This window comes from Cordyceps militaris (genome assembly GCF_000225605.1).
Source record: "Cordyceps militaris CM01 unplaced genomic scaffold CCM_S00007, whole genome shotgun sequence".
Taxonomy (NCBI): Eukaryota; Fungi; Ascomycota; class Sordariomycetes; order Hypocreales; family Cordycipitaceae; genus Cordyceps; species Cordyceps militaris.
This window is the reverse complement of record NW_006271975.1, coordinates 2667762-2692998: the sequence shown is the minus strand read 5'-3', so window position 1 is coordinate 2692998 and position 25237 is coordinate 2667762. Positions and strand designations below refer to the sequence as shown.

General features: G+C 52.7%; 12 protein-coding genes across 12 annotated transcripts; 3 read left to right on the top strand and 9 right to left on the bottom strand.

Moving 5' to 3' along the window:
- Positions 1–395: 395 nt before the first annotated feature.
- On the top strand, positions 396–1906 carry CCM_09068 (histone acetyltransferase GCN5; the record flags this gene model as incomplete). Its single annotated transcript, XM_006674202.1, has 2 exons — positions 396–788; positions 842–1906. 2 exons carry the CDS (start codon positions 396–398, stop codon positions 1904–1906), a joined length of 1458 nt encoding a protein of 485 aa, XP_006674265.1.
- Positions 1907–2068: 162 nt separating this feature from the next.
- Positions 2069–2924, bottom strand: CCM_09067 (phosphoribosylglycinamide formyltransferase; the record flags this gene model as incomplete). Its single annotated transcript, XM_006674201.1, has 3 exons — positions 2069–2322; positions 2417–2668; positions 2750–2924. 3 exons carry the CDS (start codon positions 2922–2924, stop codon positions 2069–2071), a joined length of 681 nt encoding a protein of 226 aa, XP_006674264.1.
- A 414-nt stretch (positions 2925–3338) lies between these two features.
- CCM_09066 (uncharacterized protein) lies at positions 3339–3709 on the top strand (the record flags this gene model as incomplete). Its single annotated transcript, XM_006674200.1, has 3 exons — positions 3339–3401; positions 3482–3510; positions 3568–3709. 3 exons carry the CDS (start codon positions 3339–3341, stop codon positions 3707–3709), a joined length of 234 nt encoding a protein of 77 aa, XP_006674263.1.
- Positions 3710–4338: 629 nt separating this feature from the next.
- Positions 4339–5058, bottom strand: CCM_09065 (uncharacterized protein; the record flags this gene model as incomplete). The annotated part of the gene is made up of 2 exons (XM_006674199.1): positions 4339–4845; positions 5047–5058. 2 exons carry the CDS (start codon positions 5056–5058, stop codon positions 4339–4341), a joined length of 519 nt encoding a protein of 172 aa, XP_006674262.1.
- Positions 5059–5242: 184 nt separating this feature from the next.
- CCM_09064 (uncharacterized protein) lies at positions 5243–5946 on the bottom strand (the record flags this gene model as incomplete). The annotated part of the gene is made up of 2 exons (XM_006674198.1): positions 5243–5403; positions 5862–5946. The coding sequence occupies 2 exons, from the start codon at positions 5944–5946 to the stop codon at positions 5243–5245; spliced, it is 246 nt and encodes an 81-aa protein (XP_006674261.1).
- Positions 5947–9231: 3285 nt separating this feature from the next.
- CCM_09063 (Cyclin-related protein) lies at positions 9232–10466 on the bottom strand (the record flags this gene model as incomplete). The annotated part of the gene is made up of 3 exons (XM_006674197.1): positions 9232–9321; positions 9390–9599; positions 9651–10466. 3 exons carry the CDS (start codon positions 10464–10466, stop codon positions 9232–9234), a joined length of 1116 nt encoding a protein of 371 aa, XP_006674260.1.
- A 724-nt stretch (positions 10467–11190) lies between these two features.
- CCM_09062 (cell surface protein (Mas1)) lies at positions 11191–12270 on the bottom strand (the record flags this gene model as incomplete). Its single annotated transcript, XM_006674196.1, has 3 exons — positions 11191–11550; positions 11630–12090; positions 12165–12270. The coding sequence occupies 3 exons, from the start codon at positions 12268–12270 to the stop codon at positions 11191–11193; spliced, it is 927 nt and encodes a 308-aa protein (XP_006674259.1).
- A 2208-nt stretch (positions 12271–14478) lies between these two features.
- Positions 14479–14850, top strand: CCM_09061 (uncharacterized protein; the record flags this gene model as incomplete). Its single annotated transcript, XM_006674195.1, has 1 exon — positions 14479–14850. The coding sequence occupies one exon, from the start codon at positions 14479–14481 to the stop codon at positions 14848–14850; it is 372 nt and encodes a 123-aa protein (XP_006674258.1).
- Positions 14851–15305: 455 nt separating this feature from the next.
- CCM_09060 (D-aminopeptidase, putative) lies at positions 15306–17001 on the bottom strand (the record flags this gene model as incomplete). The annotated part of the gene is made up of 3 exons (XM_006674194.1): positions 15306–15631; positions 15703–16577; positions 16631–17001. 3 exons carry the CDS (start codon positions 16999–17001, stop codon positions 15306–15308), a joined length of 1572 nt encoding a protein of 523 aa, XP_006674257.1.
- Positions 17002–17785: 784 nt separating this feature from the next.
- Positions 17786–18310, bottom strand: CCM_09059 (LysM domain protein; the record flags this gene model as incomplete). The annotated part of the gene is made up of 1 exon (XM_006674193.1): positions 17786–18310. One exon carries the CDS (start codon positions 18308–18310, stop codon positions 17786–17788), a length of 525 nt encoding a protein of 174 aa, XP_006674256.1.
- A 312-nt stretch (positions 18311–18622) lies between these two features.
- Positions 18623–19999, bottom strand: CCM_09058 (uncharacterized protein; the record flags this gene model as incomplete). Its single annotated transcript, XM_006674192.1, has 1 exon — positions 18623–19999. One exon carries the CDS (start codon positions 19997–19999, stop codon positions 18623–18625), a length of 1377 nt encoding a protein of 458 aa, XP_006674255.1.
- A 3204-nt stretch (positions 20000–23203) lies between these two features.
- CCM_09057 (DUF563 domain protein) lies at positions 23204–24637 on the bottom strand (the record flags this gene model as incomplete). The annotated part of the gene is made up of 1 exon (XM_006674191.1): positions 23204–24637. The coding sequence occupies one exon, from the start codon at positions 24635–24637 to the stop codon at positions 23204–23206; it is 1434 nt and encodes a 477-aa protein (XP_006674254.1).
- Positions 24638–25237: the final 600 nt, after the last annotated feature.

The window sequence follows — 25237 nt, the reverse complement described above, 5'->3', positions numbered from 1 at the left end:
ACACTTACACGTTGGGGAGCATTCGGTACACACAAGGTTGTCTTGGCGTGTCTATCTTCAGGCTAATACGGCAGCAACAATGCGGCGAACGAAAGCATATATTATCTCGGCTGTGTGCTAAAGATCGCACGATGGTTCAAGCCCTGATGACGGAGGCGAGTACCGTTGACTACGCCATAAATACCCAGTTGGTGGTAGATGGGCACTGATGATTTCAACACCACATTTTGACAAAAAAAAACACCTTCTGCATGATACTTGGAGCGCCCAAACACTCGGATTAATGTTCCGCCTTCTGCCCCTCGCGATCGCGACGCAATCATCTTTCCGTTGCATCAGTCACGTTATCTTCAGCGTCGTACAGTCACGGGCTCCTCACCACTGCGTCAAAAGACATGCACGGATTGAAGAGAGAGCCAAACGATCATGTCGGCGCAGGGAATGCCACGGTGCACAAAACACCACACGGTCCCGTGGACGTATCAGACACAGCAAAGCCCGAGGGGGTGCCACGGTATCCCGAACAGGCGCAGACTGGGACCTCTGTGCAAACGCACCACCACGCACGCATCCACGAGCACGCAGACACGGAACCACAGAAACACCTGCGGCATCAAATGGGACGTGCAAGCCTGCAAGACGACGAACCAACATTTGGCACCAAGCGTTCGGCATCACAGGAACTGAGCGACATGGATGTAAAACGATTCAAGGCTGATCCGGACGAGGCCTCTGGACAAGAAGACGCACCACCCACACTTCCCTTTACTGTTCCCTTTCCAGACAAGGTCCGTATACTTGCTCTTGCTCCATTTTATACATGGCGCTGACCATTACCAAGCCCGCAGTGCTGGAAGAGCGAGCCGGCGACATTGAGTACCGGGTTGTGAACAATGACGGCAGCCGCGAGAGCACCATCACGCTCACCGGTCTCAAGTGTCTCTTCCAGAAGCAGCTCCCCAAGATGCCCAAAGACTACATTGCGCGTCTAGTGTACGACCGGAACCACCTGTCCATTGCCATCATCAAGTTGCCGCTCGAGGTGATTGGCGGCATCTGCTACCGGCCGTTTCACGCGCGCAAGTTTGCCGAGATTGTCTTTTGCGCCGTCTCGTCGGACCAGCAGGTCAAGGGGTACGGCGCGCACATCATGTCGCACCTCAAGGACTACGTGCGCGCCACCTCGCCCGTGATGCACTTTCTCACCTACGCCGACAACTACGCCACGGGCTACTTCCAGAAGCAGGGCTTCACCAAGGCCGTCTCGCTCGACAAGGCGCTCTGGATGGGCTACATCAAGGACTACGAGGGCGGCACGCTCATGCAGTGCAGCATGCTGCCGCGCGTCCGCTACCTCGAGGCCGGCCGCATGCTGCTCAAGCAAAAGGAGGCCGTGCTGGCCAAGATTCGCCCGCTCAGCCGCAGCCACATTGTGCACCCGCCGCCGCCGCAGTGGTCCGGCGCGGGAGGCGTCCACCCCATCGACCCGCTGTCGATTCCGGCCATTCGCGCCACGGGCTGGTGTCCGGCCATGGACGAGATGGCGCGCGCCCCGCGCCACGGGCCGCACTTTACCGAGCTCCGGCGCTTCCTGTACCAGATGCAGAACCACAAGCAGGCGTGGCCGTTCTTGCACCCGGTCAACCGGGATGAGGTCCCGGACTACTACACCGTCATCAAGGAGCCGATGGACCTGTCGACCATGGAGGAGCGCCTGACGCAGGATATGTATACCGGGCCGCAGGAGCTCGTCCGCGATATGAAGCTGATTTTTGACAATTGTCGCAAGTACAACGACGCCACGACGATATACAGCAAGTGCGCCGCCAAGCTGGAAAAGTACATGTGGACGCTGGTCAAGGAGGTGCCCGAGTGGCACAACCTGCTTGACGAGCAGGCGTCCTAGCTCTGCGGAGTGTGAGTGGGAGAAACCAGACGGCAGTGACACGTTGTCAAATAAATGAATAAACTGGGCCCATTGTTATATCAGATTAGCATATATGCAATTTTTTTATCATTTCATTTCTCATTCATGCTTTTTTTTTTCATTCTTCTCCAGTCTGCCACATCATGACCGTCGGGCCACAATCTCGGCGGCAACCTTGGCCGTGGCACGGACAATCAGCTCATGCTCGTGCCCGTGAATCTTGGCCTTGAGCGCGTCCAAGTCCTCGCCCTCCCAGGCAATCTCCTGCACGAGGATGGGCGCGCCGCGATCGACCTCGGCAATGACGTAGTGCGCCATGATGCCCGTGCGGGTGAGCGTGCCGGCCTCAAAGGCGGCAAAGGCGCGCTCAATGGCGTTGGCACCGTCAAACTCACCTGGATGGGAGAGTCAGCGCTCCGCATTTCAATAAAAGCAAGGAGATATATGAATGGGGAGGAGGAGGGTAGAAAGAAAAAAAAAAAAACGTACCAGGCATGGCCGGGTGCAGGTTGATGATGCGGATGCCCGCCTTGTCAATGGGGTCCAAAAAGGACGGCGAAAAGACGTACATCCAGCCGGCGAGCACAATCAGCTCGGGGCGCTGCTCCGGCGGCGCCGCGAGGATCTGGGCGGCGAGCGCGGCGTCGTACCGGCGACGGGCGTCTGCGATTTGGGCCTCGTCCGTCTCGCCTTTTTTCTGGAAGCCGTTGCTGATGAGGTTGAAGTATTCCCAAGGAATGCCTATTTTTTATTAATTTTTAATTTTCTTACTTCTTTAAAAAGACCCCGTAAGATATGGGGCAAAAAAAAAAATACACATACCGGCCTGGTCAGCACGGACGGTCGCGTGCGCGCTCTTGCGGTTCGTGATGAGCGAAATGATGCGGCTGTGTGGCAGGGAGCCGTTGGCGATGGCGTCAATCAGGGCTTGAAAGTTGGAGCCAAAGCCCGAGGCCATGACCGTGATGCGGCACGGCGCGCTTTCCGTCTCTGCCATTTTTTCTTCTTCTCAGATTTGATCTCACAGAAGAAAAATTACCACCAGAAAGAGTACAGTCCGTCTTGGAGGCGGCACCACATCAAAAAAGGTGGAAAATAGTTTGATGTTGGAGGCTTTTTGCGCGGCGTCACGTGACGGAACGGGTACGGACGGGTGGTATCGCGAGTTGCGGAAATATTGCCTGCGAGAGAGGTGGCTTGTTCGCTTTATTGGCAGGTGCATGCATGGCTTGGGTACTTTTGGGGGCTTTCTTTGAAAAGGCTGCTCTACGTTGCATGGCTATTGCCGGGAGTTGTACTGCCGGGTAGGGTGAGATGAGAGCTGTGATTTCTTCTCTCCGTGTTTTGACGATAAACGACAAAGGGCTGTAGAAAAATGGTATTCTATAAAATGATTTTCATCGTTTTCATCATGTTTTGTACTTGGTCTATATCTCAAGTTGTGCGAGTCGCGTGTGCCAGTTGCAGGACCTTGGTGAGTTTGTCACTTGTAAGTCGTGCTTGTTGACATGCGACTAAGTGAAGCTTGGGTAGTCTTGACCTCACCCATGTCAGCTCCAAGAATGGCTCCTCGCCATCCTCTCGTGATCCATCTGAATCATCTGATGATTCTTATTCATTTATTATTTTCCGCTGCATAGATATGCTTTTGGGCCCCGCTCGCCTGCACCAGGCGACGTTGTACGACACGAAAACAAAAAAAGCGAGGTGCCCAGTTTATTTGCTTCTTCCTCCCGACGCATGGCGCGAATTCAAATCAACCACTCCCGTCCGCCTGGATAGATCGGAACGATGCGAGGCTAACTAACAAAGGGGCTGGACCGGCCCAGACTACATGGCGATGACTTTTGCTTGTCTGAAGAGGGCGTTGCACAATAAGCGCCGGCCGAAAAAATGACTGTTTAAAGAAGATGAAAAAAAGTGTATTGTGATATCTGGATATTCCGACCCAACGCCTGTTCCGAACAGTAAAAAAAAGCAGTGCTGGTCATGCTGTGTGCAGCTTGTGCAATAGAACAAAAGCCCATTACGGCAGGGTGTGCGAGAAAAGAAGGAAAATCAGTACAGCAGCTCCCCGGGATCAATAGTCCATTCCTTCGTCAAGTCTCAAATTCATTCCAGGGCCAATCGGCCGGCTAATGTATCGTATGGTCGCAAAAGAGGTGAAGAGGCATCATGAAATAAGCCGCCCCCGGTAAAATCCACAAGAATTTTGACATGGAGGAGTGGCGAGTTGTTGTATGGGTTGAATTAAAGTGGCGCGTCGCCGACTGTGCATGACAAATTTCATATTTGGTGACTGGCGAGCCCATTGTTTGATTGGGTCAAGGCATCTTTGATGTCGTTTGTTTGACCGGCGGTTCGAATCATGGCGACCGTGACTGAGTCGTATTTTGGACTTATTGGACTGCTTAGGCCACCTTTTCCACGAGCTGCTGTTTTTCCGACAGGACAGGCTTCTTGGTACGCGGACGCATGACGGCGTCCTGGGAGCTCATGCGGCGGTCGAGGGCACGCTCAAGCTTGGCGCCGAGAGCGAGCTTGCGCAGGTTGTCCGTCTTTTCCTCGTCGAGGGCGACGCGCTGGGAGGAGAGAGCCTTGTTTTCCATGCGGTCGAGGCCCGAGGCGATGTCGCGGAACTCGGCCTGCGCCGAGTCGTTGGTGGCAAACGTCGGGGTGACGGAGGGCGTCACGCTGTAGGTGCTGTAGCGGACCGAGGTGCGAGCCTTTGGGGACATCATGTTAGAAGCCGAGAATTTCATCGACGTGCGTATTCGAGAAGGACGGCGTGAGCAGCAAGAGTGTGAGAAAGAAGCAGGAGAGACAAAGAAGAGGGGGGAATGGGTATATGAAGGTAGGTTGGTAGGTTGTGGTTTTGCTAGCGGCGCAAGGGTGGGTAGAATTGTCTTGATAGCGGGCTATCAAAAGGTGTTGGTACCCGGGCAAGCCGGGACAAGTATATAATAATAGCTGGGGGATGCAGTCTGGGCAGTGTTCAAGTGACGGAGAGAATGGCGAGTGAGACAGATGGACATGGCAGTCGAGAACGTGGCGACGCCGTCAGGGGGTCGACGTTTGCAGTATCTGGGCCGAGGCAGGAGGACATTTGATGGACATACCGAAGGGGCCATGATGGGGCGCGAGGATTCGATAGAGGCGGGCATGATTTATTGTGGTTGGGCGGAAATGCGAGCCTTGAATGAATAATGGCTAAAATGGACAAGACTTTGTCGCGACGAGAGAGCGAAAGAGGCGACAAGGGAAGAAAAAAAGAGGGGAGCAATGAATGAGCGACGAGACGCAAAACCGCGTCAGTCAGGGGTTGGCGGTTGGTGTGGTTGCGGCGCAGGTGGTTGGAATGCGGTTGTGTTTCGAGTCGGTGATGGAGGACGAGGACGAGAAAAAAGCACAGAGTATTGGGAGAAAGATGGACGTGGGAAAAGAGAGGAGAGAGGAGAGACGGTGAGAAGCAAAGTCTCGGGCAGGCGAACAAGTGCAAAGACGTTGGGAGAAAATGGCGGCAAAACGGTTCATAATAAGACGTAAATTAGTACGAATTAGCGTGAGTAATGTGACGACAGTGGGCTGGGGCGCTGCATGTGAGATTTTCTGCTTCCACATGGATGAGGAAAGAAGAAAGACAAAAGAGGGACGAGATCGACGCTGTATTACTTTGTTTGGAGTACGGAGTACGGAGTACTGGTACTGATAAAAAAAGCGAGGCCTTGCACTATCCGCATCACAAGGCAGTGGAGGCTATTGACAGGCCTAGCCGTGGTGTTTGCAGGGGCACAAACGGGCGGATGTTGCAGGTACCCGTCAAGAACGGAACAGGGTGAAGTTCAAAGTAACAATAATGGCATTTTCTATTGACTATCCGTAGGTACAACATGATTGTTCGAACTGACTTATCAGAAACTTAAACCCGTCATACCTCCTCTCGGCCAATGCCTTCTGCCTGCCGACAGAAGCAAGTGACTGAAGCCAAGCCCATCTGCAAACTGTGCCGACGGTTGCATTTTTAGTGGGCTCGCCGCAAACTACAGGCGGCCCAGGGGCACATGAACTCAGGAACTCCAGGCACCACCAAATAGTATCCCTGTTTGCCACGCTACATTTTGTAGCATTCCAAAGGGGGCCGTTTCCGGAATGCCATTTGGCTCCTGACCATGACCAGAAGCGATTACCAATATTTGACCAATCGAGACCCAATCGAGCGTTGCATCGCGACTGGGCGCCTCATCGCTATCCGACGCTGATGCGCGTGTGGCGGCCGGCCACATGCCCCCATCATCACCCCACGTCCGCACACCCTCACCCAACGCCTCCGACACAGCATCCTCGCCACACAAGTCATTTCTGCAGATCATATTCCTGCTTTGGCCGCCGCTGCCCGCTGGGCGCAAACACGACGGGCCGTTGATTAGCCAAAACCTTGCCTTGGTCCCGCATTCCAGCCACGCACAGCTAGTATTACCGACTAAGGACTTCAGCACCAAAGTCGACCCGACCCAAGACAACTGACGCCAGCGGACAAAAGAAGAATCAAAGACAATATATCCGTGGACAAAAGGCAATAACTAGTCGAAATGCTTCCTGAAACACTCCCGCGTGGTATTCGCTGCAACTTTCGCTTCACTTAGCCAGCCCGCGACCCTGCCAACTCCGTACGGTGTCATGCAACCCTGGCGTCTTGGCATCGCATGTACTTGATACAAGCAGTCACCCGCCTGCTGGTCCTGGCTTCTCTTCAAACGACTCAAGAAGACGACTGCGTTTTTGCTTTTCTCGCCGCTGGACCTGCAAGCCTCGGCCCCTGCGTTAGCCGTTTTCCAAAGAAGAAAAAAAAAAGGGCCAAGATTTGATGAGACCTCGGTCTCCAGCATTCACGGTTGACACGGCTTAACGACAGGATGATCTTTCATCCTCGTCCACTTGCAAGTTGGCCATCGACATGGCTCGGCAAACGAACTCTAGCGCATCGGGCGCGCATGGCGCGCGCCGACACTGGATGGACCCTTTTCCCAGTGCGCAGCATCCACGCCACCACGCCAGATTAGCTTCGACAACTCGCACCAAAAAAACGTTCATGCAGCCGCTGTTGCATGACTCTGCGCAAATCGCCCGGAAATGACAGTCTCCATGCGTGTTTGCTGCGCACGGCCGCTTCCATCATCCACCACCCCAGGCCGTCACCAATCCATGCAGCAGGCATTGCCCATGTAATAACACCAGAGCCAATGCGGGAATTCGGCCGGGTTTCTCCCACGAATGGCCATGTACGCAGCCTCGCGGTTGGTTGGTTGACAACATTCCGCACACGAGACAATTGCTTGTCGCTCGTCATCAAACCCGCAAGACCATGCCCGTGCCCTGGCCACCGGCTCGGCAGATGGTTTCACGACGTGAGGTTTGTCCAACGTGCGGAAGGTTCGTAACTCACTAGTTACGTTACTGATAGTCTGATACGGATGCAGTCGTCTTGTTTCGTCACTGCACGTGGTTACTCTTCTATCGCGATGCAGCCTGGGAGACAATCTCGGCATGCAAAGCAAACTGACCGATCTACACAAACCGGCCCGGCTTGAACTCCTTTGGCCTTCAATGCATCTGCCATCTTGAAGGTCGTCCCAGGGCGTTAGTCATCTCGCTCTACCGACCAACTCCTACACAACGTTTCAGAACACCGGAGAGGTTCCGTAACTACACATTTCGGTGCCTTCGGATTAATTAATCGTCCAATGTCCCCCATGTCGCCAACCGCATCCATTCCAAGTCTAGTTACGCGGAGACTTCCGCTTCGGGGTGACACAAGGCTGAGGCTGTGTTGAATCTGTGATCAGTCTTCGCCGCCATTTTGACTCTCCTCAAACTGGAACTTCTGTCACCAACGGAGACAACCCAATAGGGCCAGAAGCGGCGCCAAAGCCCGTAGCACAGCCAACGGATGAAGTGCCGGCCCCGCCTCCATCAAGCTACAACCAACTTCCTGCTTGGCATGCCATGTCTCAGCAGTTCGCCGCAGCGAGTTGCGGACATGACAAAATCACACCCTTGAGAGTGAGATAATGTCACAGTCGCTTTGACTCATATGAAGACACTCTACCTACGCCCGGCGACGGCCGCTCCGTTGTCAGTATCAGTTGTTTTGTCCAACAACCGTGTCTAGACCGGCAACTACGAACCTGTGCCCGCCAGATACTTGAAGTCACACACCCAACATCAATCTTGTTCTGTTCGTGAAATTTGGTGTCTGAACTGGGCACCTTCGACGCTCGGTCGTCAAGCGTCTACGTTGGGCTAGCACAAGGTCCGACAATAGCGACAAGATTCATGACTCAAACGAAACAAAAAAGAGGCCAGACATATCTCCTGTCCAAGTTTCTTCCACGACAAGTTCGCTTCGTTGCCGTGTTGAACTCGACCGGCCAAGACGAGTTAGCAACCTGGAGGCACCACGACTTGGCGAGAAGCGGTGCGGTTCGGCTGCGGTTCGGCAGAGAGATGTGCACTGTCTTGCTTGACTGACCTACCGTTAGCGAATGCTTTTCGCCCGGTGATTTGTGGAGATAATTAGGAAGAAGAGGAGAAAAACAAATGCATTGACGGTTGCCAGAACAGGCCAGTAACACAGGCGCCGTCTGTCCGGACCTCGCCGTCATGTAGATTGTACTTGGTAAGGGCAAAAAGAGGCAGGCCGAGCAAGATACACACACAAGAGGCGGCCAAAGCCGCACTCATTTCCTCGTCAGAGACACTGGAAAGAGCCGCAGTACCGAATCTTGTTCTACTCTGGCTCGTTGGCGTGTGGCCGTTCGCTTGCAGCCGAGAAGATCCTTGACGCTGAATCGACTTTCCCCCTTGCTGGCTGGAAAGCAGTTAAAACGCCAAGAGCGACAATCACGATGTATCCCCCAGACTGTGAAACATGGAATATACTAGTACAGACTGAAACAGAGTTTCCAGCTTGACTCATGAAATCGCGGTGAAGAGTGGCGTTATCTCAACAAGTCACACCTTGGAGACATGCGCCTGACACGATGTTCAAAATCTTTGTAAAACCGACGGCATCTCTAATCGTAAACACTCGACTGCTCGCGGCCACCCATCTTACACATGACGTCCAATATCTCAATATCAGGGCACGCCTCTGGTCAGAGAGGCAGGGATGGGACGAATCAGGGCGGGGCATACTGCCAACCTTGAATGATGCTAATTCTGTCTACTAATGACTTCTCGATATGTAGTGTCGAGCCTTATGCTGGCATGTTGCATTCGTGGCTTGTAGCCGATTGGGCTCTGAGCTATTCTCCAAGAGCCATTCCCTGAGACGCAGTAAGTACAGTGTGTTCATTGCCAGTTCTATCTGACGCTCGATGCACGGTGCCGCATGCCTGTGGGCCTTTTGTGTGTTTCGACATCTTTGGTCGCCATGGGTTCAACCCAGAGCTGGCCCAAATACGTCGTCGCCAGCCTCGAGCTTTCGACGCTTCGCATCACGAGATTGGGCATCTGTTGCGAGGACGCCATCAACGGGCGCGCTGGGCTTCTTCGCTTTAGTAGAGGCCTGTTCGCGGCGCGCCTGCTGAAGCGCCACAAGATTCGCTCGATCGGGGTCTCGGCATTTTTGCAGCTTTTTTCGCAACGGCTTCATGATTTTAACAGTTTCAGGCTAAAAAAGTTAGAAAAACGAAACAGCACGACGTTGCTTAGTGTAGCGTACCGTTCCCCAATAGTCTGTCATGCGTTCAGGAGGCTCTTGTTCGAGCATTTTCCGGCACGCCTCCAACGCTGTGAATATCCTATTCCGCAGCGCTGTTTGTACTGCAGGATTCTCGTCGGAGGGTTCGGGCAAAGGGACCAGCGTGTCAACAAGCTCGGCGTCGGTCATTAAGAGCGCGGCCATCATAATTTGGCTAGGCGCGTAGTGAAAGTAGACATCGGTGACGAGGGCGCTAAACTTGAGAATCTCGCGCGCCCGCATATGCGCCGTGTTGATCCTGTTCTGCTCCGTCGGGCGCTTCCGGCGCAGTTCGAGAATGGCGCCCTCGAGGGCTCGCAGGGGGTGTCTGACGTCAAAGGCAAAGCGGATGCCCTGGCAGAGCAAAAACTCGCCGGCCAGTATCTGCTCGCTCGTCGTGTTGGGAAACTTGTCGGCCAGGCGGGCGAGGCGGATGTAGAAGCCCTCGGCCTTGCATCCGAAAAAGAGCGACGTCTTGAGCAGCTCCGTGGGCGGGTACGTCATGACTGAGTTGGTCACGTAGAAGCGGCGCAGAAAGATGGCGGCCGTGGACCGGATCTCGGTCGGGAGCTCGCAGAATTGGGCGGCGCGGATGAGCTCAATGGTGAAGAACTTGACGAGGCGCACCTCCTCGTCGGGGGTGAGAAAGTCGGGGGGCGGGTCGGCGTGCAATCGCGCCGCGATCTGCTGCTTGGCGAGGGCATTGGTCTTTTGGCGAAGCTGGTCGAGGCCGCTCTGGGAGAAGGACCAGAGGCGGAATTGGCTCGACTGCCGATAACGCTCGTCTTCGGTGGCCATGTCAATGGCCGTGTGCCGAGAGGCGATGGCGATGCGGAGGGCGAGGGCTGGATTTGCGTGGTGTGAAGGGGAGAAGCTGTTGATGTTTGATGTGAAATCGCGAGCTGTGGTGGGCTGGCAGGTGGCGGACGCTGTCACTGTCGCGCTTGCCTTGTACGTGCAGAGACCGGCTGTGGCGTCTACTGCACTACTCTTTTCTATGCGGAATTAAATAACTGCACCAAGCCAATCTCATACGCAATGAACAGGGAGGCTTTCGTTTTTTTCGCTCTTTGTTTTTTTCTCTTTTTTTTTTTTGCATCCTTCAAACTTCCGTTTGCTAGAGTGACACAGCCAACACTGCTACAAAGCCAGCGATTCTGGCGTCAACTGCGGTACATCTGCGGCACTCCTTTTTATACGAAGGTCAATCACTGTGTCAAGCCAACGATTCATCACGTAATAAAGACGCATGCTTTTCTATATAATCAAAATTCTATCTGCTAGAGTGACAAAGCCAACAGTGCTGGATTCAGATGCCAAGCACCAATGTGCCCAGGCTGTATCTAATATCGTGTCTTTTGGACAACCAACATGTATTGACAAATAAATTAAACAATAAAGAAGGATATGTAGGTAATAAAAAGCGACCAAAACTCGGACATGACTCTGTGATATGATGGTCGCACTGGACAATCACACAACCCACGTATACAAGCACACAAGTACACTAGTACACGAGAGCTTACTCCTCAGCCTCGCGGTTGATGACGAAGCGCTTCTTCAAGCGGTAGGCAATGGCGCGCTTGCGGGCGTTCTCGCTCTGGACAAAGGCGGCGGAACCGCCAAAGGGACCGGCAAGGGCCTGGTTGCGAACACGGACGACGCAGACGTTCTTGACGCCGGCAATCTCGCCCTCGCAGGTCATGCCAGCGGGCATCTTGACGGTGATGGGGAAGTCGGTGTTGGTGGCAATGGAGAGACCAGAGATGCCGACACCGGGCATGTTGAGGGGCAGGGTGGCGCTCTTGAACGCAGCACCGTCCTTGCCGCCCGAGGTGGCGTCAACGGCGGCCGTGAGAGGGCCAGCACCGTCCTGGTTGATCTGTGCGGGCAGGTTAGAGCAGTTCTTGAACAGTGGGAACAGACCGGGGGGCAAAAAAGAAATAAAAAGAGAAACTCACCTGGCGGTAAATCAGGCTAACCTCGCCGTTGTCGTTGCTGGTGGGCATGCCCTTCTGGGCACCCTGGCCGGCCATGTCGCCGACAATGGTCTCGACGGGGTAGTCGTTGGTCTTGCCGCCGAGGCCGAGGACGCCGACGACGGGCAGGTTGAAGAGGCCGCTGAAGATGCCGCGCATCTCGTTGAGGTGCTCCTCGCGGCGCTGGGTGCGCTGCTGGGTGAGGATGTTGGCGGGGATGGCGTCCTCGACGCCGGTCGCGCCCGACGCGCCCTTGTTGGTGGGCACGTCGTTGCCGCGGCCCATGAAGGAGGCGACGACCTTGGCCGGGTCAGTGTCGCCGTGGCCCTGGGTCCAGCCGATCGGGCTCCTGCCAGCGGCGATCTCGGCGTCGCGGATGATGCCCGTATCGGCCTGCGAGCCGCACGCGTTGGCGGCGCAGTTGCGCGGCGTGCCATCAGCAACTGGAGGATACTGTTAGCTCTCTCGACAAGGTGGAATCCGGGCAAGACTCTTTGTGTGTGTGTGTAAAACGAACCTCCAAGACCGGGCATGGAAACACCGTTGGCGCCGACAATGTTGCGGATGATGCCGTGGGCCGAAGCACCGGCGGCGAGGGTGGTGAAGACGATGGAGTAGCGCATCTTGTACAGAGTCGGATTGCAATGTAAATGGAGAAATGAGAGAAAGAGTTGAAATTAGACTGTCTCCTGGACAAGAAGGGAATAAAGAAAAAATACGTGTAAACGACGGGAATTAGAGGTGAGTTGGGCGGTGTATCGGGTAATCAGCCAAGTCGTGGGAGCGCAGCGCTTCTAATATATTCCAGTTGGACTCGGACCGTCGACCATTTGACAACCACGGGCCTGCGACCAAACTCAAAACAGCTTCTTCCTTGCAGGATTTTTGGCCTGTGACACAATCAGCCGACAAGCTGCTGTCCCTGCGCAAGGCCCGGAAGGCTTGGGGATTCGCCAAGGTACCGGCCATGGGGCTCTCAGCCTTGGAGCGCGGACTCGCAAATGACGGTAATGAAAAAAAAAGTATATGCGTCCTGGCCTGAAATCGCCGTGCCTGAAACGCTGTTGGGCGATCTGAGCGTTCGGGGTGGAGCGGCGCCGTCGCGCGGGGCGGGGGAGGCGGAGCATCGTACGGAGGAGCTTCAGTATCCAAATTTGGCAAACAACGAGCCAAGAAGGTTTTCCCGTTGGACGAGCACAAGAGTCTTCTACCGTACGCCGCTAGGACGCTTTTGCTGGGTTCCTTTGTTCAGCCCTGAGAACCAGTTTGTTCGCCCGCTGCGGCCTCCGGCAACCGTCGGCGCCGCCGGAACGGGGGGAACGGGACCTTTTGCTGCAATGGAAAGCTGACGGTGGGCTTTTCAGCTTCCGAGCGGCCGTTCATGCGCAAGAGCTTTGATGGTGTTGAAGAGCAAAGACCTCGGCAGAAACCCAACATGAACCTGCAGGATACGGCAATGTCGATAACCAAAACGTCATCATGCAACAAAAGCAACACGGCGCGGCATTGGAAAGGGGTTGTTGTGTCCGGGGCTAGCCTTCGACGATGACGCCAATGCAACGTCCAACGCTAGAATACCAAGAGAATCATATAAAAAAGTCCCGGCAGGTTTGAGATGGCTAAAAAAAGACCAGCTGGAAACAATTGTGCATGAAAGCCGAAACATGGGATCCCCCGGCTGATATGCGACCCCCCTTCTTGTTAGGGGGTCTCGCCGCACCCTGCATGGCTGGGCACGTGTTTATTACTCTATCTGGTTGCGGACAAGGATAAGATGGGATGTAGGCGAACGGAAACAGTGGGCAGGGACCCAAAATTCAAGGAACAGAGAGTTTCTGAGACGCTCGATTCCATCGATTCCCTACCTAGCTTTGTTTTAGTCGCCTAACAGCCTACGGGATAAACAACCTACCTCGCATCTCGCCAAAACTCTCTTTGCAAAGGGCTCCCCTTCTGATCTTCACTTTTGAGTCTCTTGCCTTTCCAGCCGGCAGTGGCTTTCACCGGACTTGTTGCTTTACCAAAACTCTAATACGATGGCCCGGACATTTTTAGCTGAGCACTTGCTCGGTTACTTGGGTCGCGAATGCGAACAGGGGGGAAGGGGCCCTTTGCGGATCGAGTTTTGCATGAATGCACGGTCATTTGCCACTTTTATAGCCCAGCCCAAAAGGTTGGTTCTTGTTTTTCTCACTAACAAGGATTAATCGACGGATAGGTTCAAGCCAATTCATAAAGGCTAAAAAAGGCATTGGTTCGGCAAATCCCACCTTTCTGGCGGTGGGCTTGGGGGCGCATTCTCCGTTTCGCACCCCTACTAACCCTGGTGTGATGTAAAATAAAAACAATTAAAAAAAGTGACTGAGCGTTTGTCGTGACTTCGCAACCTGAATAAGTCACCGTTCCTGATACAATCGTCTGAGCGTTTCTGCGGCGCACGCCTGTCTGCTGGGGGGCGCGCAGCCAACACCAGCCAATACCATCACAACCCTCGTCCCTTCTACCACCCGATTAGGCAGCGCTCAAGCCCCAAGTCTCGGTCATCGGGTCTGAGTGTTTTGTGTTATACTTTTTTTCTGCCTGGTTGCTCGTTGTCGTGCTTTTTTGCCCAACGTTTCTTGGCGTTTTCATGGGACCGGCGCGCCTCATGGGCCGAGTGGACTTGTGACTGCCCTTGTTAGAGAATACTTAAACTTGGGCTCTTCGCTCGTGTAAACCAAATCCCCATCTCATCCAGCAAGCCTCTTCAGCCCTATCACTTCCTGTTCCTTTTTTCCATTCATTCTTTTTTCTTCTCTTCTTAAGAAATAACTCTTTTACCATCTTTCAAAATGAGAACCTCTGCCATCATCACCACCATCCTCGCCGCTGGCTCGGCCGTCTTCGCCGCTCCCGCCGCCCCTGCCGATAAGCGTGAGATGAACTTTGGCGGTGTCGCTGGTCCTCTCGGCACCCTTCTCGGCGGCTCTGCTGCCGCCCCCGTCGGCGCCTCCGGCCAGAACGCCCTCGCCGCCCTCTTCAAGGCCGGTGACGAGATCCTCAACATCCCCGGCGACACCATCCGCAAGGCCATCGAGGGCAACCCCGCCGGTGCCGCCACCGGCCTGCTCCAGGCCCTCATCAAGGCTGCCTCGGACCTCCCCAAGGACGCCATGGGCCTCATCACCCCTATTACCCAGGCCGCCACCCCCAAGTCCTCTTAAACGGAGTGCTTGCATGCTTCATTCTCTCCTTTTCTATAGCAGGAAGATATCGGGCTAGGTATGTGGCCATTACTCTCCATTTCTCACCACGAGTTGTCAGCTAACCAAGCCCCAGATGTCCTTCTTACGCGCAGCAGTCATGTACAGCGCCAACTGCCTTGAGAGTGCTGTCAGCCTCTTCTGACAGCATTTTGTTTCCTGATAATGTTTATATTGATAATCAATCTACTTAGAATTTGACTTTTATTACCATCATTTCTTTCCACACGTGCATGAATTGACCTGGTCATCTAGTTGTTGTTCAGGCATGTGATTGTAGTTCAGGTTGTAGTTCAGGTTGTAGTTCAGGTTGTAGTTCAGGTGCATTGTGTGTACATTGGAAACCTTGTTGGTGCGTTTGTAGTTCAACATGACGAGACCTCCACATGCACGTAATAATGAAAAACAGGCCGCGACTACCCACAAGAGGAAGCTGCCAGACGATCAAACCAAATGAGGTCTCGTATCGCGGGCTCAAGATCCAGCCCCAGCCGCACGACCCTGCCGTCCTGGAAAATAAACTTTGCATCCACGGGCTCACTGCCACCTTCCACGGCATCACTCAGGTACGCAATACCCCTTGACTGGTCCTCGAAGTGCTCAAAGGTGAGAGTAAACCCCATCGACCGATCGGTCGCGTCAACAAACAGCCTGCCGTCTCTCACAATCACGGTGAGTACGTGGTAGCCTGGGTTACTATACTTTCCAATGTACGCTTTCAGTGCTGTTTCCGGCAGTTTTCCTATGGAACATCTCGAATTAGCTGATCCTTTCTTTGTTGATAGCCTGTAATTTGCCATTGTGCAGCAATACCTGTTCTATCATCTTCGGTCTTGACGAATCCGCCGCGGCCGGTGGGTGCGGCTTCCGCAAGCGACGTCTGAGCGTTGCGTGGAGAATGCTTTGTTCGTACAGGGATGGACTTCTTCGTCCTGACCTTTTTCTTCTTCAGCAAATGCCGCTCCGAGTCGGGGACATGCAAAGCGTCATCCGTTAATACGCGGATCATTGAGCTGCAGACTGCGCCCGCCCCTGCCGAATTACCCATGACCACAATACCGAATGGCAAGCCAGGCAAGAAGACAAATCGACTCGCGAAACCCGTAATGTGACCATCGTGTCCAATCACTTCATGTCCACGGTAGTAGTAGACTTCCATGCCAGCTGCGTACAGGGCAGGCGAGGAGTGCGGCTTGAGTCGCCGTCCGGTCGGGTTCACAATGGATCGCATCCGGACCAAGCCCTGATACACCTGCTCAGTCACCGGAAAAGTCCGCATCATCAATGCTTGCACCCATTTGATGAAGTCGTCGACTGAGGATATGATGGAGCCTGCACCTTGCCCCTCGGGACAAGTGCGGCACTCGAGCGCTCGGTAGGTTTCGCTGGCCTTGTCCCAGATATGACCCTGAGCAAATCGATGGCCAAGTCCCCGTTCTCGAGCACGGTCTGGCTGGAGAGTGGTCGATTCCATGCCCAAGGGCTCGAAAATGCGCTGCTCAAGAAATTCGGCAAAGGACTGCCCGCTCTCCACTTGGACGAGATGTGTCGCGACAGTGTACATCATGTTGCAATAGAGATATCTGGAGCGGAGCGGCGCAGCAACAGCGAGATTACGAAGATTTCTCGTGATGGAACGAGGAGTGTCGGGCTCTGCGGCGCCGAGTCCCATGTATGAATCGTCATGACTGGATTGCCTTGGCATAAGCACGAGAACGAAAGAGTTGCCCCAAACGCTTACCCTGCCATTCCTGTCCTGTGACTCAGCAAGTCGTCTATAGTAGCGCCTCTTGTATGCTCCGCGCTGGACATGACAAAATCATCTGGCAACAGTGACGACATTGGCGTGTCGTACTGGACGTGTGCGTGGTTTTCATTGTCCGCGACCAGCAGGGCCACGGCAGCAGCAGTCAAGGACTTTGCCAACGAAGCAACATCAAAGAGCGTTTCTGGGGTGCAAGGCTCGTTCCTCGCCATCGAAGCATATCCGAATCCTCTCGCCACGGCTGGTCCGTTTCCGCGAACAATAGCGACGGAGACGCCGGGAACATGGTGGTCCAGCATGAGTGCCTCGACGTGGTCCGCAAATGCATAGCTCCGGAAAAAGTCCATTTTTGGAACCGAGGGCGCTTTGTTTTATTCGAATGGCTAATAATAATGGTTATGTACGAGGCAGAGTTTAGCTCGCGATATCTGGCTCGAATTGGGAGCCTGCTTGTACTTCGGCTGTGGACACGATAGGTTAGTCGGGGAAAGGGCCAGACATAGAAGTCTATACTCTACTACTATTATGATGGTTAAACTAGGGAAAGGAATAAGGGGAATTAGAATAAGTATAAGTAAGATAAGTAAGAAAAGAGGGATAATAAAAACTAGGAAAACTAGAAAGAGAAAGAAGTTAATAAATAATAAGAAAATAGTAAGAATAAGGAAGAGGTTAGTAGGTATTCCTATCTGGCGGGTTATTTTGTCTCCCGGGTGGGAGCTACCTGTGAGCGTGGCCGTCGGAGATCTGTCCTCGGGCAGCACTGGTCTATGGTTAGCTTCTTGTGGCCAGGCCGAATCTAGCGGACCTGTGGTTGAACTGCTAACTGGGACCGATCGAGGGCAGCGACGCCGAGGGTAATGTCGTAATATCACCGATTGACTGTTGTTTGTCAGATGCAGAGACAGGATTCCTCGTGACCCGGCATCTTGGCCCCAGGTTGGTCCACTGTAAGCGCGGAATTTCCAGGTACTGGTCCACTGTAAGCGCCTGTATGTTTTGCCATGTCTCTAAGACGCAGACGTGGTCATCGTGGACCCCAAGGGAAGAGGGTAAATAAATAAAAAGAAACCAGGAGAAATGCCAATACTTGGACATTATTAGTAGGAAAAAATTGACATTTAGTATATACTAGCAAGTGTTACTAGCTGGCTCCGCGTCCAATCGACAGCCCTGCTTGCTTACACAATCGTCCTGGCTCTTAGCACACCGCAGATGAATGGCTTTGAACTTGTTACCATCAGACCACAGCCCACGGCAGGTGCCCTTATCGGCGTAGCCAAAGCCAAACCATTTTCCGGTACAGCCAGGCTGCTCCCAGTAGCTCAGCTGTATATCGCCATCTGGGCAGAGCCCATCAGCGTCGACCTCGAGGGACCCGACGCGGCAGTCGGTATTCATACAGTAGCCCTCGCCGACGCGGACGGCGACGTTGTTGTGGATGTCGCCTGAGCAGCCTACGTGGTAACGTGTCTTGAGCGAGAACGCAGCAACGCCGACGCAGGCATAAGCCTCAGCCCACAGACCCTCGCACTGCTGTCCAACCTGGGGGTTCCATGTGGCAAAGTCTTGCTCCGAGATGCCGTTATACGCGGTGATCTGGCCGCAGTAGTTGCCCTTGCTAATATAGTAGAACTTGACGCAGTTGCTTACCATGCCTAGCTGCATAGGCTATAGCGTAGGAATAAATACTATCATAAGTAAGGAGCAAGGTTATATTAAAGTTATTAAGATAATAGTAATACTACTAATAATATTATAATCTTATTTATCTTATTTATTTTATTTATCTTATTTATTCTATTTATCTTATTTATTTTATTTATTTATCTTATTTATTTATCTTATTTATCTTATTTATCTTATATATCTTATATATCTTATATATCTTATTTATCTTATTTATATAGTTCTAGCTAGTACCTTTTACCCTCGCTACTATATAAGTTATAGCTAGAGCTTAAAAACTTAGCATCTGGTTATAAATGTATTGGTGACCCAGCTGCGAAAGGTGGTGTCAATCCAGGTGCTGAGCAACCTCAGCACGGCAAGCAGGGCGTAGATTCTTGTGAGGTGATCAGTCATGCCAATCTGTAGAGGACCACGAATCTCAATCCGATCAAGGCAGTCGATAGCAAAGTAGAGAGACCACTGGTGGTCACAGACGAGGATAAGGGGTAATGTAGGCAGCCGGTCAATACCGAGCATTTCCATACGCTTATACCAGGAAGCAGTCCATATGCCCAAATGCAGGCGGCCCTCCTCGGGGCTAGCCCCCGCAACCTTGGTCTCGATCGATACAGCCAAGGGAGAGCGCATGAGGGGGGTATAATCGGTTTGATTGACGAAGAGCTGGGCCGAAGCAAGCGTCGAGGACGTGCTCTGCCTAGAAAGCTCAATCAGCCTGTTCTGAATGGCCGAGTCGAGATCTGCGCTAAGCCTAGGTGCAAGAACAAAGTCCACCATCTTGCCTTCCGACACCTCTCTAGTAATGAGAGATGGACGGAAGGATGGCAGAATCCTAGCTGATGTCGCATACTCGTAAAAGACAGACCCATGCTGTCTCGACAGGGCGAGCTTCAGTAGAGGCCCGTGAACAAGTGCATTCCACGCCGCCTCGGAGCGACGGAGAGCTAGACACTCCTTTGCGAGGCTCTCGATGGTGCGTAGCTGGTATAACTCGGCAAGAGCGAAGCGAGCTGGAAGAGTGGTGGTCTCTAGTCTGTCAGCAAACAGAGGCGAGAGGGGAAGGAAGTTGAAGAAAGGGCCATCGGTTTTACCTGTCCCTTGCGCCAACCGCTCCCTGTTATGATCGGTTTCTTTCTCAAGTTTCCGGTAAGCACAGTCTGGGGGCGGACGAAGCGTCAACAGAGATTCAATCTGCGCACGTATCTCAGCGGGGTAGATGTCTATCCGGTCTATTGTAACGGCCAAAATGTTGTTATGAAGCTGCCGCACGTCTTTGGGAAGTTCCTCGAAGTCAGGATCGTCGTCGTCGATGGGACGATAGAGGACGGGCTTGTCAAGCCGCTGCAGCCGGGGGGATACGAAGGATGCGACGGAAGAATGGCCGATGGAGGCTGGGTGGATTGAGCCGGGTCTCATGACCAAGGACGGTAAAAATGGCTGAGGACTGAGGGCGATGCCGGATCTGCTGATGGTGCTGCCGCCGTTGTCCTCGTCTGCATCTTTATCCATCTTTCGCTTGGAGGGCGACTGACTCCTCTCCGTCTGCAAGCATGAACGCGGCGGGGTGACCATATTGGGCTCTCGAGGGCGCTTCAAGCTTCGCTTTGCATCTGGCAGCCCAGAAAGCCAGAGATGGACGGCAGAGCTGCCAGACATGGTTTCAGCGATTTGAGGCTGGTTTGATTAACTACCTAGGCAGTAACAGCGGGTTGCCGCCCGATGTCGATAAATGAGAAGGAATTAAGTCAAGGCTGTTATTTTAACAAGAATAATTAGTCAATCAATAATAAACTAAACTTAATTAGTATAGACCTAGGTAGCTACTTTACTAAGTTTTATAGAATAAATACTAGTATTAATTCTTAGTAAGTATTAACTATATTTATTAAGAAAACTATTATAATAAAGCTAATAATATTTCTTATATTTCTTATATTATTTATATTATTTATATTATTTAGCTTATTTAGCTTATTTAGATTATTTAGATTATTTAGATTATTTAGAGTATTTAGATTATTTAGAGTATTTAGATTATTTAGATTATTTGGATTATTTAGATTATTTAGATTACTTAGATTATTTAAATTATTTAAATTATTTAAATTATTTAGATTATTAGTATTTAAATTATTACTTTAAAGGTTATTTACTTAAGACTATTAATAAAGCTATTCATAGTATTAATAATAGGAAAATACTTAAATAGGCTATCTTAAGATTAAGCTATTAGTATTAATAGTAGTTATTTAAGGACTAGTAGTACTTCTACTATCTAGTTAGCTAGAAATTTGATTAGTAGGATGCTAGTTAAGACTAGTATCTACCTTAGCCTATAAATATCTAATTAGGTTTAGCTTATTATCGATTAACTAATTCTTATTGTAAATATCAGCCTTTAATAAATGGCCCGAAATTTACAAGATTAGAACTATAGTTGGAGGCAACCTAATCCATGTCGCCTTCAACTTTCCTAACCTAAAGACTGTCTTTGGCAAGAAGGACGTGCCGAACCCGAAGGAAGTCATTGATAAGGGCCGCGAAAGCTGCAGAGTATTATACTGGCTATTGAGGCTGTACTAGACAACATTAGCAAGGGCGAGTACCTCGCGGTCGTCATGGCGCAGCAGTCGGTAATTAACATGCAAGTGGCTAAAGATATTGGTTAAAGAAATTGACGACGAGAAGAGGAAGAATTTTGTTCTCCTCATCATATCCGCCATTTTGTTCTTCCTCCCGTTTATTGGCGAGGCGGCCGGTACTAGTGGGCTGCTCGCCGGCGCGCTTCCTTGTCTCCTGAGCGACCTGGGCTTTGTCGGTAGGGACATTTACTTTTTTACGGTAGACAGCAAGGGCAGCGATCTTTCTACTATTGTAGACCTGATTTTTGCACCCTTGGCTTTCTTCGACGCTGCGCGGATGGCGGCCGCCGGGGAGCTTCGCCGGGATATGAAGGACGCCCATGTCGAGAGCCTCGGCAACGAGGCCGAGGCTATACTCGACATAATTGGCACCAAGTAAAGGCAGATGTGCTTGATCGGAGGCAAGAGGCATATGCTGATGGAGCTGCCTAGGGATGGTTGGTCCCTGCTTGAGTGGTGAGCCCGTCCATGTAGAGATGTAGATAGCCCTAGCCCTATAGTGCTTCGGGATAAGTAAGTGGGCATTTTATTAGCTGGGATGGAGGAAATGGTCAATATCAAAATAAATTGTATCTTTCCCCCTTTCTGAGAGTGATGCAAACATACAAGTCGGCAGACCTAGTTGCAGCACTGCACTATGGCTGGTTTCTCAGACCTTCCAGCCGAAATTCGCCTCCTGATATGGTCCCTGATCATCCCCAATGTCAAGGAAGAGGTTTGCCTCCTCTGGCCTGGCCACAGTCCCGGTAGAGTAGGTGAGGGGGAGTCACCGTTTGTCCAACTGCCCGTGCTGCCCCTCACCGTCGACACGGGCTTCCCCTTGGCCATGCACATCTGCCGCGAGTCGCGCGCCGTGGCTCTGGACCCCAAGGTGGGCGGCGTGCGCCTGCGCGCCTCGCATGTCGCCCGCTGCATGACACCGTTTCGGTGCTTTCGCCCGGAGCTCGACGTTCTGTATCTCGACCAAGAGTCAATATTTCACCTCCACCTCCTCTATGACCCGGTGCACTCGCATATGCCTCCAGAGGGGCCGTCCGTGATGCCAAAGGGTCGGTGCTTTGAGGTTTTTGGGGATCTTTTGCGTCGCACGAGGCGGTTCGCGGTGCCCGTTGCGTTCGCGCTTGACGACGGGTACCTCGGCATCGTGTACCGCCACCTGCGATACCAATCCAAGGCGCTGGCACCCGCAAGCTTGTATATTGTATTGCCGTATACCACGCCGTACGTGTGGCGCGGCAAGGATACCGACGGGCCCGGGATGTTCGTGCCGCCGGGCAGACGATGCCGGCTCGCCACCGTACAGCCAGCGGCCCTCGAGGATGACGCGGTCATGGTCGTCGAGCCGAGCTACCCGCGCAGAGCCATGACCGCGAGGCAGGCCGTGCGGACGTGTATAGGCTCGTCGACGAAGAGCGCGAGGGGACGGAGCCGTGGGACAAGCTGGGCATGCTCGGCGGCCTGGAGCTTCAGGTGCGGGTGTTTGTCGAGCACCAGGGCCCTGGAGGCGTGTGGCGAGAGGCGTGTAGGGACAGAATGTACAACGGCGCATACTACGAGTCGTCGAGGGTCGAGGTGCCGCTGGACCGGCGGCCGAACCCGGAGCTGGTTAGGGTGCATGATACTGATGCAGTTTTCCGTCCAGTTCACGTTGACAATGTATGTTGCATGTCCTTGTATCGTTATTGACGGGCTATACTAACACGCTTGCGAAAAAAAAAAGGGAGCCCCTTGGTAGTCGCATACCATAGAAACTGCCGGGGAGGGGGCCGACGAATCTCGAGTTCAAGTTCTCGAATCGATATGCTGACCTGGAGCTAGTAATGATGTGGAACTATGCGCGTTGCCATACATGCTGCCAAGAACAACTTGGAATTTTCACCGAGATTAGAGCAACGACACATTATTTTTCTTGGCTCGGCCGAAGAATGCGAATTTGATGACTGAAGGTCAACGATTTCCTCGACTGGGCGCTTGCTGTACTCTGGGAACTGATACATGAACTGAAGGTTGAACAGCAGCACTTCACGACTTCTTACATAGACTAAAAGAGGGCCAATTTTCCATAGTATGATCTCAAATCCGCATCTAACACCTTTTGTCATTAAGATTAATTTAAGTTGCTTCTATCGACATCAGTAGCGAGCATTAACTGGTCGGGCAACCATAGTAGAAATCGCTCGAAATACAATATCCCAGTCATTGGGAACTGGCTACTGGCTTATGATACATCGTAACTCCTACCCCCTCTTGAATACATGGCTTGTACACCGGCCCTGACAGCAGTGATCAGGCGCTCTTGGTCAATCTGAACTGGGTCTTGCTGCCAATCACGCTTGCTTTTGGAAGCCACTCGCTGCGCATGAGTACGAAAGTACCTATGGCCTAGCATCTGGGCTAGATTTCGAAAACCCTTATGTGTGAAATCAGCCGGTAGTATTTCTATCAGCACCGCGCCAGGTTTCATGAACATGGAGTGTGTCAGGCCCGCGCCATGAACCCCGAGCAACACGTCAGTCTGGTGTGCTACCTGGACCTGTTGGTGCAGCGGCATAGAAGCAAAGTCAACGACGGTCAGCTTCATGTGCGGGACAGCTGCTCTGAGCCTTTCGAGGTGGGAATCTTGGTCCACTAGCTCACGGGCGCCTTTACGATCAACAAAAGTCACGACGATGTCTGCGTCGGTGCCACCGGTGCTGACAGCATCACCATCTGCGTCGGAAATTTTGTAAAGGTCCAGGACGCGGCGAACAAATGTACTAACGAGAGGAGCCTCGGTGCACGCCAGTTCTTGCCAGTCGCCCTGCCAGAGTGGGTTGCTGCCACCAACCAGAGGGACAACTATGTTGCTTGGCGGCTCCTCGGCATCAAGCTCGGACAAGCGCCGGATGGGCATCTGGGCGAAGAGACGCCACAGTTCAATGTATGGCCCAGAGTCAAGGTCATCGATTAGAACAATCTGGGTAGAGTTCATATGGCTCGGAGACAGGTAAGCGGCGCCCGTTTCTGTTGATGACATCTGCAACGAGTCGAGGCTCCAGGAGAGGCTCATAATCTCCATGAGCGAATGCCACAGGTTGCTCGTGCCTTCCCGCTTGACAAGGATTGTAATTCGCTCGGAATCCGGTCTCGGGGCGGCGCCGCCGTCTAGGAGGAGGCACTTGTTGAGTATCTGCAGCGGACCAGTGTCATACCAGTATGCGTGCATGTCTTCCGGTACGCGAGGGAGCCCGTGGGCGTTGTCCTCGGACGCACGCAGAGGACAGTCGATGTGAAAAACCTTCCGCTCAGGGTCAAAGACCGCCCCCCTCGCATAACAGGTAGTGTCGAGGCGGTCCTTCGCGGTCTCGGACCAAAAGCAATTCAGCGACGATGTTGCTTCGGGCTTGCAATAGGAGCCTGAGAAATTACGCAGATTGTCGAGGTAGCGCAGGCCGAAGCGTTCCTGACACCATATCGATTCGGATGTCGGAGCCGCATAGTCGGTCGGTGTGTGAGGAGTATGTGTATGTGCGGCTGGTTGGAGTTTGGATATCCGCGTCGAGCGTCTGGCATCGGATGTGACAAGGAAATAATATGTGAAAAGGCAGATAGAAAAGATAGAGACAGAGCAGAACAGGTGCACTTGGCGCCGATTAAGGAGCGACCGAATCATGACGAGGAAGCCAAGCCCATGAAGAGCGATGGTTGCGTTAGTGACCTTGGGAAGCAGTCATGTCGAGGCAAGAAAGATCCATCTGGAAAGAAGGGTGGGCGTTGGACGGATACAACTAGTTACCAGCCCACACTACCTATTAATACCTAACGCACGGTTCGTAGCTTCAGCCCCAGCTAACCGCCCGCTCCGACAGGGGAGGAAGCCTCTATTTCCACATTTCCACCTTACGGCATAGACCGGGTACCCGCAGTTGCCCGTAAGGCTGTCAAACCAGCACTAGTCAACGGTTTGCAGGCGCGTACACCGGATAGTACTCAGCCAATTAGGAGGGGTGTGAGATTTGGCTACACCCGGTTCCGCGAAATGAAGTGATGAGTGATGAGACCTGCTTGCAGAAAGCTGCAGACAAGCTGCAGATAGGTAGCTGCAGATACAAAGCTGATAGGTGCGGTTTCCACCGTCCCCATTGCGAATGTTCGAGCAGGGGGGGCCAGCAGCAAGAGGGGGAGTTGGTGGTTAGATGGATCATCTCGCCCCCTTTGCCTTTTTCCTTCATCTCATAGTGTGACGGTTGTCACACTTTGGTGTCGGTCGAGA